This window comes from Diabrotica undecimpunctata, chromosome 2 (genome assembly GCF_040954645.1).
Source record: "Diabrotica undecimpunctata isolate CICGRU chromosome 2, icDiaUnde3, whole genome shotgun sequence".
Classification (NCBI taxonomy): Eukaryota; Metazoa; Arthropoda; class Insecta; order Coleoptera; family Chrysomelidae; genus Diabrotica; species Diabrotica undecimpunctata.
Window position 1 is genome coordinate 166,212,956 of NC_092804.1, and position 14,948 is coordinate 166,227,903.

The following is a 14,948-nucleotide window of genomic DNA, read 5'->3' on the forward strand; positions in this document are numbered from 1 at the left end:
ATTACGAATTGATTTATCTTAAGAAATATATATTTTTAAACAATTTTATGTTTGCTATGTTTTTATATATGTTATAACGTATTGAATTTAACAATATTTAATAATTAGTGAACATCCCTATTCTTTTATTTCGTTCGATTTCTATTGTACGTAGTGAACATTATTAAAAGAAAAAGGTATGTCAGAACTAACCAAAGAACCCTGAGATGAACATCTCTTTGCTTTGTCAATTTTATTGAATTTTATAAAATCAGTATGTATGTATGTACAGCGTTAACAGACCTTTAAGGCCCATTGCTGGATGGATAATTTCCATTGTTTTCTGTTCTTAGCTATCAGCTTCCAATCTCTGATTCCCATCTCTCTGACATCCTCCATCACTACATCTCCCCATTTCTTTCTTGGTTTTCCTCTCTTGTTTTGCCCTCATGTACTATCCAAGCAATATTGTTGACTAGACTATTACCTTGCATTCTTTCTAAATGTCCGAGCCATTCTAGTCTACGTCTTTTCACCACTTTTGTTACTGTATCATTAGCATACAAATGCTAAACTTCTCCATTAGTTCGTCTTCTCCATTCTCCCTCTACTACTTTTCCCCCAAACATTCTGCGAAGTATCTTTCTTGCCCATGCTTCCAATCTATTCTGTTTGGTTTTGTTTATAGTCCATGTCTCGGCAGCGTACAGTATTATGGGTCTAATTATAGTTTTGTATACTCTTATTTTTGTATTAGGAGATATATCTTTGGCCTTAATTATTTTGCTCATGGCTTCAACACACATGTTGCTCTTGGTCAGTCTCAGGTTGATTTTACTTTCTTCCTTACATTATCTGATCAATAAGAGTACCTAAGTACATATATAAGTACATATATTCATCCACCTTCTTGATTTCTACAACTGGTTCATCCTCTACTTCCAATTCAAACGATCCCGTGGTGTTTATATTTGCTCGAAATTTCCATGTTCTTCGATTTATTAATATTAACTTTCAGTCCCATTTTAGAGCTTTCCCGAATCAGTCTTTTTGCTATATTTGACAGTTCTTTTCCATTTCTTGCAATGAGAACTACATGATCAGCGTATGCTGATCCCAATATGCCGAAGTTTTTTCATTTCCATTTCACAGCACAAACGGTTTGTCTAACAATCTTACTATTTTTTCTGAAATTCTTTTAGCGTTTTTATTAATTTGTTTCTGTCTATTGATTTGATTTGATAATTGATCAGGATTTGTATTAGTATAAAAATTTGATCAGTTGTTGATTTTTCTTTCCAAAATCTTTCCTGGTAATCTTCTATTTTGAAGTTATACTTCTATACGCACGGTCGGCGTTGGAAATTTGCATGAGAGTGAATCTGTGAAACCGTTACATATGTAAGATAATGAGTAAGAGAGAGACAGAAGATATATTTTCTCTCTCTTTCTCTCTCGAGAATAAAAATGTTCCTTTTGTATATATATTTAATATTATATAATATTGTATATATATATATATATATATATATATATATATATATATATATATATATATATAATATTATATATAATATATTATGTATTAATATTATTATTTATGTGATATGTTTTGTAATATTTAAAATTAAACGTTTATAATTATTTTAGGCTTTTGTATTTCAAAATAATCACTGTTTTACCGAGAACTGTCAATTTTGAAATCCGTTAGTGTCATGTCTAATTGGCAAATCCTTTACGTGTTTGGTTCATACGCTGGTGGTTGTGAGTACGAATGCCAATTATGAATTTTCTTTTTTATTTTTGAAATATTTAAAAACCTCACGTTAATCTTATTAAATATATGTAATATACGCAAAAAACATAAATTTTAAAATAAAATGAAAATTTAACATAATCCGAGTTGTTGGTTTTTTATTTTTATCTTCGTAAAGTAAGTTATATGTATATTGGCAGTTTTAAATACTTATGAATATTACATTTTAATTTTTATATTGTATTAATATATTGAATTATGTTGCAGTGTATTTATTGTATTGTAATTTTTATATACATAATAAAATAAACAATGAATTTTACTGCAGAGTATGTTTAAAAATTTTTTTTGCATTCAACTAGTTTTATACATATATAAAAATAAAAATATATTATTATATTATATATATATATATATATATATATATATATATATATATATATATTTGCATTAAAATATTGATACAATCCTTCATTTACTATACTCCTATTACAGATCAAATGTTTATATACATCAAACGATGCACCATATACCTATATAGCTAATTCTTTTTCTCTTTCTGCTTTCTCTTACCTATAGCATTACAGATGTAATGATTGTGGAGATTGACTCCTATATAAATTTTTAACGGCGAACGCGTGTATAGAAGTATAACTTCTACCGGCAGTCCCACTGGACTGCCACACCCGTTTTTTAAATTATTATTCCATTCTTATTCCAAGACTTATTCCATTCTTGATGCATTTCTTAGGCATTCTATACTTCTAGTATTAGCTCACTAAGTTGGTTTATTAAAGCTTCTCCTCCATATTTTAAGTTCTCTGCCACAATGTCGCTCTCCTCGGGGCTTTTTTGATTTTTTATATAAAGTTGGCCTTAATTTCTTCTCTTGTGGGCTTTGGTATTTCTTCTACTACTATTCGAGGTTTAGGAACATTATAATTTTCTTTAGTAGTCACTCCGTCATTTAGCATTTCTTCGAAATAATCTTTCCACCTATCACACATCTGGTCTTCGTCCACTATCAGGTTTTCTTGCTTATTTTTTCATTCATTGTTCTTCTCTGATACCCAGTTTTAATGTATTTTACCTCTGTGTAAAAATGTTTTACTTTATCATCCATATACTTTTGATTCAGCTACCTTAGGATTTTCTTTATTTTTTTTTGTTGTTTTGCATACCTTTCTAGGTTGTCTTGTTTTGGCGATCGTAAACTTTTTAATCTCAAATCTGATTTTGTTTTAACTCTGTTCTACATTTGTCATCGAACCAGTGGTTTTTTCTAAATCTTTTTGTTCTTGGTATGTTATTTGACGTTGCTTTCTTTATAGTGTTTGTCATTTTCAAGAACTTTTGTTGTTTGTTACTCACAGTAATACTATTTTGTTTGGCGTAGGTTTCTTGTATATTCTTTTGGTAATTCTGCAATACCTCAAATTTTCTAATTTCCGCAGTTTTTCAATTATTAAATTGGCGAATTTCTCTTGTATTTAGATGTGGTCTATTTGATTAGCTTCATTTGATCCCGGAATTTTCCACTTTCCTTTATATATATTTTTTCTCCTGAAAAGTGTCTTATTATTTTCATCCTGTTTTCAATTGCGAATGTAATTAATCTTTGGTCATTATCATTTATATTCATATGTTTACTTTCACCCCCAGTTATGATTTTATCTTCTCTTCTGACCTTTGCATTGGCGTCGCCTATTATAATTTTAATATCTTGTCCGGGCATTTCTTCAAACAGTGACTCTAATTCTTTATAAAATAAATCTTTCACTTCTTCTCAATTTTCTTCTGTTGGAGCATGTATATTTATCAGCGATATCATGTTTACTTTTCCTTTAATTCTAATTGCACACTATAAAATCAGTAATTCTATTTAAATCTGGAATAAATTTCAATATCACAATAATAGTACAGAATTCTTCTGCGGACGAGAGCTATTTTCCTCCAATTCTAATTCCTAAAGATTATGGCAGGCATTAATTTGCCGTAATAATCGCTGACCTCAAAATAAAGATTAGCTAGAAAGGCCGAAAAACGTAAACAAAAGAAAAGGTAAACAGTTCAAAATAAATATAATATTTGTAAATTTATGTAACATTAACATATAAAAAATAATAATGATAAACGATAACATTAATAACAAATTAAATATATTAAACCATCGGAGGTCCATGTCTTAACCTTAGCTTTTCCAATAACACTCCTTTCTTTAACAGGTCCAAAGTTGTTTCCATTTTGCCTTTAAATATTCTGCATTTCGCATACTTGCTAAGCCTCTCCCTTCTGATTCTCTCAAAATATTGATATAAACTAAAATTATCATGTAGTGCCCACCGAAGCTCTTTGTAATGGATATAATAAACTTCTGTTGTTTCCAAAGATAAATACAAAGGATTATATAATCGCTGTGCCGAAGGATGTAACCTGATGCATCCGAAAACGTCTCCGTCGCCTAAATGTATAAACTGCATACCTTCTAGGGTGAATCCGGCGACCGATCCAGTGGAAACGAAGAAAACGTAGGGTTGGATGTCATCAAAATCCAGAATAATTTCCTCGGGTGAAAATAAATGTGATTTCATATTGATAAACAACTTTGATAATGCATATTTGTCCAGATTCTTTAATAACAGATTTTTGGATATTAAGTTTCTGCCTCCAAAAAGAAATAGTTCAGATTTAATGTGCTCTGTAAACGTACTTAAAATTTCTTGTTCGTTAAAATATTTCTTCTGATAGGTATAATTAAGCCTTTCGAATAGAGTCTTTTTAATCTGTGGTGGTACCTTCATTGCTCTTATATAGTTGGAAAGTTGATAGTATAAATTTTCATAAGCGCTCTCGGATACATCAGAGTATCCAAAAAATATTAACACTTTTGCAATAATAACCAAAACATACAATCTACCAGTAAAAGTGTATATAACAAATATCAATTGTTCTATCGGTTGAGTTACTACATCATAACAACTAGTTCCCATGAAATAAGCAACAACGAGGGAATAGCTGTCGATATAAGTAAATAAATTGTAGTTTTTAAAGCTTATACCCTTTTGGCTAATCCAAGAATCATTAGGATAATTTTGAAAGTGATTGTACCAATGTGTCGGTACCCAGTATGCCAAGCTTGTGAAAATATGCAGGATGAAAGCTAAGAGTGCAGTTTGGGATAAAATAAAACAGAATGTTTTGTTGATTTTTAGGGCTACCAAAGTGTCATTAATAAGGTAGCTGATACTCCTAAATCTGATTATATATGACAGTAAACTGGTACACATAACAAATAAAGTAACTATTTCAAACCTTAGGATCTGAATGTATTCCTCTACAGCTAAGTACAGATCTATCACGAAATACGTAGTTAAATAATGTTTGACAACGCTACAGTGATCAGTACATACCTCTCTAGTTTTTTTATCTACATATCCTGTGAAGAAAAAAAACGCCATAGTAAAAACGTGAAAAGCGTCCCTTACCAAACAAGATAAAAACAAATTCGGTGATTTTAGCTTGGCGTACACTACAAATACAGTGCGATGGAGTAACAGTAAAAAGAAAAATCTTTCTATAAACGCATTCAGTTTGCTAAAAGGATGTATAATATAGCTTTGCGGACCATTCGCATGCCTCCTCAGTTCAGCTCTCATTACGGAAGCATGTGTGTAATGTTCCTTGGCCTGGGTACTGTTTAAGTCCAAGATTACAAGAGATTTATACTTTACGTAGAGTTTTGCTAGTATTCCAGCTGCTGGATGTAACGGTTTCGTGTAATGTTTTTTTCTTTTTGGGAGAATGCAGAAATGTTTATCGTTATGAAACGAAGTCATTTTTAAATTATTCTAATTTTGACAAATTTGCGTGACATTTATTATTAGAAGTTTCATAATTTAAACATGGCGTCCAGTAATAAGCTAAGTACAGAGAAGCTGATTATTAGTTATACACATGATACTATGACTAACAAGATAGTATCTTCCCGTAGCACAAAATCGGTCGTGTTCGCGCATGCCGTCATTGCAGAGTAGAATTTGAATTCTTGTTAAAGTTAAATGGGATTTTTATGCATTCTGTGATGAAATTATTCAATTAGCAAAATAATAATATTAAATAAAGGTCTAATAATTACAATAATCGTACACAAAAGGATATCTGCAAACTATTTATTAAAGATTATTTATTGACACATACAAAAAACTGACATTACGAACGTGCAACTCTCCAATTACGTCACGACTTATGCGCAATATCTTATCTTTTTAATCATAGTATCATGGTTATACACTTTCGATTGGGAAGTGTCAAATAACTGTCAAAGACAGAATACGTATATTTACAATTGTCCCAAATACTCAATATTAATTAGTATTAAAGTATGCTTAACAGTTTTAGGAGGTGAAACTAGTTAAAAACTTACTAGTGTGCAAAATTCGGCAGTCAAAAGGATTTGTCGATTGTCTGTGCAACGAAAGAAACAAATCGATCAAGAAAAGTTATAGTGCAACCACCATGTCAACCTAGCAATAGCGACTTGTGTAACAATAACTACCTCAAAATATCTATATTAATAATAATATAACGTATAATATACCGAAGGAACTATATATAGGCCCTTATGGCATATAAAGGCATAGGTATAGGCAGAATATGAATCAATACATGGAGGACTAGGATTTGGAGCTAATGCTTGAATTAGCAACATCGTTAGATAGGTATAACAAGTGTTAACAGTTAACACATTCTTTCAAAATAGAGAAACTTAAATAGTTACATACATTAGTGGACAAAATCAAACCCAAATAGATTATTTTATGACAAAAAAGAAGATATACATGAATACATAACAACATAAGTTGCTTGTACAGGACATCGAAGTAAAAAGTAAAACCAAACGAAAATATTGGAGAGGACCACAAAAAATCAAGTGGTGGATGTTAACAGATGAGAAAGAAGATCTATTCAGGGCAAAGTACGTTTGCCTAGGTATTTCCTGCCAAATGGATTTGCTTTGTTTTTAAGCCACACTTCTTTGATGACTTTTAAGGAATTATCTTTCATTTGACTCTTTTCATGGTTATCTAGGGAAGTCTGATTATTATTTCCTTTTCGTTTAACTGTGGTTACCTGGACATTTCTTTGGTAACATTATCTTTTTATTTGTCTTTTACAGTGCTGAAATTGTTGTTCAAAACAGGGTAGCCCAGGAAGAGAATCGGAGTTATGGAGACGCCCGTAAAAGGTACACTCTTGGAGTCTTTTTATCCACCGGAAAACTTGTCCTCGTGACTTTTTAAAATTCATTAGCCACTGCAAAGCGCTATGGTCAATTATAATTATGAAATTTATATTATAAAAAGAAGTATAAAAATGTTCTAGGGCTTTTGTACTAGCTAGGAGAATTTTTGTAGCAACGCAATAATTCTTTTCAGCGTTTCCTATTGTTTTACTGAAATATGCAATCACTTTTTTTTCGCCTTCCTGTTTTTGTAAAAATAGGGTGTCCATACCATGCCATCACAATCCACTTCGGAAATTGAATTGTCAATAAACTTACTTTAACCTTTAATTGTGGCTTATTCCCATTTAAACAGTAATTTCATTACTTAGTCACTTTAAGAAATAATCGATTCAATTATTGGCAATATGAATGAGTCAGACAAAATTAAATTATTAGAAGAATTTTTAGGTAGTAAATGAAAAAGTAAAAAGCTACAAATTAAAAGAAGAATAATATAAGAAGATATTCCAAGAAAAATTAGACAATATTTTGAAAGGTAGGGCAAAAACTGCAAGTATAGAAGAAAAGTGGGAAAATCTCAAGACCAGCTTAATCATAGCTGCTGAGGAAACCTGCGGGAAGACAAAAATAGCAAATAATAGCATGAGGAGAACTGAATGGTGGACGGACGGAATACGAAGGAAAGTAAAGAACAAAAAAGAAAAATGGAAGAGATATCTAAGTACAAAGCGCCCTGAAGATTATGAGGCATATAAAGAAAAAAGAAAAGAGGTTAAAATAGCTGTGAAAGCAGAAAAAGAAAGGTCATGGAAAAAGTTTGGACTAAAAATGACAAATAATTATACAGAAAACCAAAAACTCTTCTATGGCGCATTAAAACAGCTCAGACAAAAGAAAGAACACATGATGCCGAATATAAAAGACAAGAATGGAAAGGTAATAACAGAAGAAAACCAAATAATGGAAAGATGGAGAGAACATTTCAAAGAGCTAACTCATACAGACGTAGACAACATAGTGGAGATACAAAAAATTAATGAAGAACAAAAAGTAGAACCCATAACAACAGAGGAACGAGAAAAGGCAATTGAAAGAGTTAAATTAGGCAAAGCACCAGGCAAGGATGATATCACCCCGGAAATAATAAAATTCATGGGAATAGAGGGAGTGGACAGCATGAAAGAACTAATGAATGATATCATAAAGAGAGCAGAAATACCACAGGTCTGGAAGAAAGACATTATACTACCAATACACAAAAAGGGCGACAAGAGAAACTGTAATAATTACCGAGGTATTACTATATCAAGTATTCCTGGGAAGGTATTTGCAAGAATAATAGAAACAAGAATAAAAAGCCAAATAGAACCAACTATGGAAGATACACAATGTGGATTCAGGAAGGACAGAAGCACGCAAGACCACATATTCACAATAAGACAAATAAGTGAGAAAGTAATCAATAAAAATAGAGAAATACATATATGCTTTATTGATCTGGAAAAGACGTTTGACAGAATACAAAGAAAGGACATATGGAGGACATTAAAGGAAAGAGGAGTTGACAGGATGACAATTGATGTAATAAAGGATATGTACAATAATAATACAAATACGGTGAGAACCAACAACGAGGAATCCGAAGAATTTACTACACGTCAAGGCGTCAAACAGGGATGCGTGTTGAGCCCACTGCTGTTCTCAGTGGTACTGGATGAAGTAATAAAGAAAGCCAAGAGAAGAATGAGAAAACTAACATTAGGATACTGGCAAATGAAACAGACTCAACTATCAGAGCTTCTATTTGCAGACGACATGGTTTTGATAGCAGAAAACAGAGGAGACCTACAGAACAACCTTGAAATCCTAGAAGAAGAACTGTCAAACATAAATATGAAAATAAATACAGAGAAAACAAAAACAATGATAATTTCAAATAAGAGAAAGATGCACGCAATACAAATAAACGGAAAACAACTAGAACAAGTGGAACATTTTAAATACTTAGGAGTAATAATTGAATCAAACGGTAAACAAGACATGGAAATAAATGAGAGAATGGGACGAACAGGAAGCTTATCTAACACTATGAAAACAACATTTTTGGGGAAAAAAGAAATACCGGAGAAGGTAAAAACGGCAGTTGTTAAATCAGTAGTTAGACCTACAATCATCTATAATAGCGAGGCATGGACATTGACTGGGAGACAAAAATCTCGAGTCAATGCTATGGAAGTGAGGTTCCTGAGGAAAGTAGCAAACAGAAAGAGGACAGACAAAATACGAAACAAAACAATCAGACAAAACCTAAAACTAGAACCAATAAACGAAAAAATAGTAGAGGGGCAACTAAGATGGTTCGGGCACGTGTGTAGAATGTCGAATGAAATATTAACAAAACGAGTGTTTGAAACGAGAAGGCAAGGGAAAAACAAACGAGGAAGACCAAGAGTTAGGTGGGTAGACGAAATCAGAAAAGAAGTTGAGAAGAAAGGATTGACATGGGAAAGTGCGCGAAATCTAACACAAGACCGGATAGCATGGAGACAACAGTGCAAATCTTAACGCCACCAGCCTTACACCTAACGGTAGAAAGGCTTAGGACTAAGTAAGTAAGTAAGTAAGTAAGAAGAATTTTTCACCAAGCAACAAAAAACAAAATTTATTTAATTTATTGTTTGAATTTTGAAAACGATTTCCGAAGTGGAAATTGAAACGTCAATAAAATTATTTTAAACTTAAATTATGGCTTATTCCCATTAAAATAGAAATTGATTTAAGATGCCACAAAAAAAAAAAGATTTAGAACAATATTAAGAGGAAAAAATAGAAAACAAAATATACCAGACAATTCCAAAGGCTTGCTAAAATATTCCAATGCTCAAAAAACATTCCTCTATATCTGCCATTTCAACCATTTTAACCACGAAATTGATCGACTACATCTAATCCGTCAAATTCGTCTAAAAAAAATGAAAAAAAGTCTAATAAACAACAATTTTTTTCGCTCCTATGGCAAAGTTTCATAACGATTTGGGCTGAATTTTAACAATGCATTTTGTAAAAACATATGTATTTGAAAGTACTTTAAAACATCCATTGAAATGTAATTTATTAATTAAGCTTCATTAATAAATAAATTATTAGATTCTGTAGTGGTGCAGTGTATATTTATAATGACCATTTATTTTATTTTGATTATTTTAGCGTTTCATATTTGTTCAATTCTATTATTCAAAACACATCGATTTCCCTTTTAATTACAAAAATTTTATTATGTTAATACCTTAGTTAACCATTATTCCCGTAATAACTCAAATGTGTTAGACTATAACAATTCCTACTCGTTATGTACATTCTATTAAAATCCGCCCATGGGCCTAACACCTTGCCCCTTTTTTGATACACTCGAATAACAATTAGTTCATTTGAATCTATGAGATCCGCTTTAAATGGTGATTAGAATGACCTCAGGATGTCCGTTCGGGGATATTTAAACAAACAACCGTATATTTAATAATGGGAAACAATAAAAAATGGTAGATCATTAGTTTCAGACTTGACGACGATAGTAGTAAATTCAAAGAAGGGCGTACGTAGGCCTTTTCAACTTATACTGACAGGTCATCTTCAGGAAAGCTTTATAGGAACTAAAAGAGGGAATTAAAATTGGCGGCGAAATAATAAACACCTTAAGATTTATACACTACACTACTACATCTATTTCTTTTGGTCATTCTCTAGATCAGTGTTATTCAATCTGTGGCTCCCTAGGGGTCGCCGGCTGAAAGAAAAAGAAAAAGTTTTTTAGTGGGAACGAATTTTTCAAAGTTTATCAAATTTTTAAAACGTTGATAATCAAATCATTTTCTAATTGAAGTATATTTCTCTTTTTACTTTTAATGTCTACCATTGAAGAAAATGTCAGTTCACACAAGGATGAAGTTGCAAATTGTACTAATAATTTAAGAGCTTTCTTTGACAACTTTGGATATTCATGTTTTCTTTTCATCAATTTTAAGCATGCCATCGTCAGTTAAATCTAGAAGACATTCTTTCATTTTTGTGGTGACATCAGCCAGTTTTATTGATTTGTTAAGAAAATACATCTACGCCCATTGTCAGCTTCAGAGTGCAAGTCTGGAAAGCATGTCAAAAGTTGTTCTTGTAAATTATGCAAGCTCTGTATCATGCAACGAATGTGAGCCGATATCGCAAAACTTTGGTCTGGTCATTATTTCAACAATTTTCTGAACACGTGGAAAAGACGCAAACATTTTTGTTTCAGTTTGGCAGAGAGGTTGACAACATACGAAGTTTTGGGTGAAATGCTTTTACTTTATCTTTAGTTGTTAAAAGAGATTTCTTCTCTTCCGTGAACGTTCTTGTTTAAATTGTTAAGGTGACTGTAGGATGTGACAAAAATGCTAATTTCAAAGAGGGTCAAAAACGATAAACATATCTAGGTTTTGCTTATTGAAAGAACATTAACAATTCAGCTCTCAGTTCCAGAACTCTTGTCAATACCTTTCTTCTGGATAGGTGCCTGAGCGCTGAGTGATAAAGGAGATTTTGATAAAGTGTCCAGGATATATTTGGCATTATCGATTTTAGTTTTACAATTTTACAATTTACAACTATTTTACAACCATTTTACAATTAGTTTGCTATTTTTGCCAGTCATAGCTTTAGCGCCATCGCTACAAATAGCGATATATTTTTTACAGTAGATATTGTAGTCGCGCATGCTTTCTAAAAATATATCGTACAAATACTGGCCAGTAGTATTTGCAGAAAGTATTTTGCAAAAAAGTATTGTATTTCTTTTGAAAAGTGGTATCTTTTCTGTTTGTTTACCTTCTGCTTACTAACCATAATTTCAACCATATCGAGTGCTGCTGACAAAATAAGATTTTCGGCAATTGTATGTGGTATTTCTGCTTTAGTAACTTGATATGCGACTTTGTAGCTAGCTAATAATGTTGACTCGTTGTCACTGGATGCTAAAAATAAACCAAACAGTAAAAAAGTGAATTGTCTCTAAAAGTATAGTGAATAGTCAATAAATTAATGAAGAGTTTTGCACGAAAAACTATTGAAAATCTTGCAAAAATAAAAAAACATTGATTATCAAGATGTTAAAAAAATATCAAGATTATTCTGGGGTCAAAGGGCAAGAATAAAACTGGAAGGCTCCCTGTCAGAGGAAATAAATATTTAGGAAGTGTTTACGACAGTGACATATTCTCTAGCCAATGCTATTCAATTTATACTGAGACTATATTTTCCGTAAAGCATAAAAAGATGATTCACCTTGAATACCGATAAAAGGAGTTCTTGTCAACAACATCAGATATGCTGACGATACGATTATAATAGTGTTTTATTATTATAAGTCTAATTTATTGTTTTTATTTATTACTGAAGGTTCTATTTAAAATACTCACAAATTTATAAAATCTTTATCACTAATTTATCTTACACTTAATAATTTATTATAATACGTCGTTACATTTTAAGACGCGGCGCGATCTTCAAAAACTAACTATCCCTTTACAACAGAATTCCTTCATTAAATATAAAATGCCGTTATTCTTCAAAGTTCTGGCGATGAATCGATGAGCCGAGAAAGTTACCCATGCTGGTTTTATTCAGTCTGCCTGGAAATTTCGAGTCGCAGGTGACCCATCATAATTCAAATGAACAGGTCTTTTAACTGAGCGCCGAAACGACTAGAACAGAAAAGAATTAGTCATAATATATTTACAGTTTTATACGCCATAATATTTATTATCGTAACAATAGCCAAAAATTTGGAAGACCTCCAGAGACTCTTCCATAAAGTATATCTGTTTAGTATGATATGGTTTACATATCAACATCAAAAAAAATCTCAAAATCTCAAAGAAGTTAACAATAATTTCGGACAGTTAGTCTCTAAAGGACAGGTCGTTAAGATAGTTTCTTGGTACAAATATCATTAAACTGTTGTCAACAAGAAAAACCAACATTCTGAAGAAATTCGTTCACGTATTGAACAGGCACGAGCTGCTTTCGTCAAATTGAAAATAATGTCGACAGAACCATCTGTCTCTATAACTCTCAGAAGCAGAATAATTAAGTATTATGTGTTTCTTTTGAAATGTGGGTATACAGACGAATTCTCAGAATGTCCTGGATGGATAGAGTCACAAATCAGGCAGTGCTAAAAAAACTTAATATTGAACCTGAAATTTTATTTACTGTAAACAAGAGAAAACTTAAGTTCTTCGGTCATGTCTCTAGAGGCACAAGATATAAATTCCTTCAGAATGCAAGCAAAAATATCTGGACGAAAAAGCCTGGCGGTGTAAATGAATTTTTTGACTGCGTAACCTTCGCGAATAGTTCGGAATGACATCGGTCGAATTATTCCGCGCAACAGTATCAAAAGTGCCAATAGCCATGTTAATCAGCAACCTCCACAGAAGACGCTAAATGCAAGAAGAAGAAAAAAAAGCTTCGTGGAGAATGGGAAAACATTATTGTCTTATTATTTACCTGAATTTTAGTAGTTAGCTGCTGACTAAGAGCTTTCAACTTTCGTTCAATGGCTTATCAACTTATTTTTGATGCTTAGTTGTGAGATTCTGCATAATTTTGCTACACGGAATCTCCGAAGAGTTTACAAGGAAAGAGCAATAATTTACCTGATAAAAGAACTTAAAAGATATAAAATACACATCATTGCAATACAAGCAACACATTCGACTGTAAACAGCATCGAAAATATCAGTCCATACACGTTTTGTACAAGTGGTGGCGATAATAGGAAATTTGGAGTGGATTTTGTGGTACATGAAAACAAAGAGCAGATAAAAAGATTTGTGACAAAATCTGACTGAACATTTGCAATTAGAATTAGATAAAATACATGTCTCTGATAAATATACACGCTCCAACAGAAGAGAAAGGAAAAGTTAAAGATGAGTTTTATGAAGACTAGAGCCATTGACTGAAGAAAATCTAGACAATATAATAAAATTATTATAGGCGACGCCAATGCAAAAGATGAAAAAGAAGATATATATATATATATATTTATATATATATATATATATATATATATATATATATATATATATTTATATATATATTTATACATATAAATACAACAGAGGGTGGAAGTGATGATAATGAGCAAAGCTTGATTAAATTCGCAATTAGAAACAAGATGAAAATAATGAGTGCGCATGGAAAATTCCTGGATCAAATGAAATTAACCAAGTAGACCATATCCTAATACAAGAGAATTTCTTCAACTTAATAACAAATGTGAAAACGTGCAGAGGGGCTGATGTGATACTGATCATGTTTTGGTTACAATTAATATGAGGAATGCTATAATTAAAACGCGAAAAAATAAAGTGCGACCTAAATTAAATTTTGAAAAATTTGAGGTAATTCACGGTTATCAAAAGGATATACAAAAAAGCTACGCCAAACAAGATAGTACTTCTATAAGTAACATACTACAAAAGTTATTGAAAATGACAAATATCATAAAGGAAGAATAAACATATCAAGAACAAGAAGATTAAAAAAAACAACACTGGTTCGATGACGAATGTCGAACTAAGTTAAAAAAGGGCAGACTGGAGATTAAAAAGTTTGCGGTTGCAAAATAAGACGATCTAGAAAAATATGTCAAACAACGAAAAATAGTAAAGAAAATTCTAAGGTCGCGGAAAAGAAAGTATAGTATATATAATGAAAGTAAGAAAGTAAAATACATTAAAACTGGGTACAAGAAAAAACGATGACTGTAAAAGATGAGCAAGGAAACCTGATACTGAACGATAACCAAATATGTGAAGAATGTAAAGAATATTTCGAAGAGTTGCTAAATGGTGGAGTGATTACTGAAAAAAATGTTTCTGAACTACAAATAGTAGTAAAAAATACCAAATCAGTCAAGAGAAGAAATTG

General features: G+C 31.6%; 1 protein-coding gene across 1 annotated transcript; it reads right to left on the reverse strand.

Annotated features, from left to right (window-relative positions):
• Window positions 1–3,810: 3,810 nt before the first annotated feature.
• Window positions 3,811–5,608, reverse strand: LOC140433549 (potassium/sodium hyperpolarization-activated cyclic nucleotide-gated channel 2-like). Its single transcript, XM_072521531.1, has one exon. The coding sequence runs from the start codon at window positions 5,569–5,571 to the stop codon at window positions 3,898–3,900; it is 1,674 nt and encodes a 557-aa protein (XP_072377632.1). The 5' UTR covers window positions 5,572–5,608; the 3' UTR covers window positions 3,811–3,897.
• Between the last annotated feature and the right edge of the window lie 9,340 nt (window positions 5,609–14,948).

Excerpts from the sequence above, each read along its gene's own strand:
- LOC140433549 (XM_072521531.1), bottom strand. The coding sequence starts at position 5,571 with ATGACTTCGTTTCATAACGATAAACATTTCTGCATTCTCCCAAAAAGA.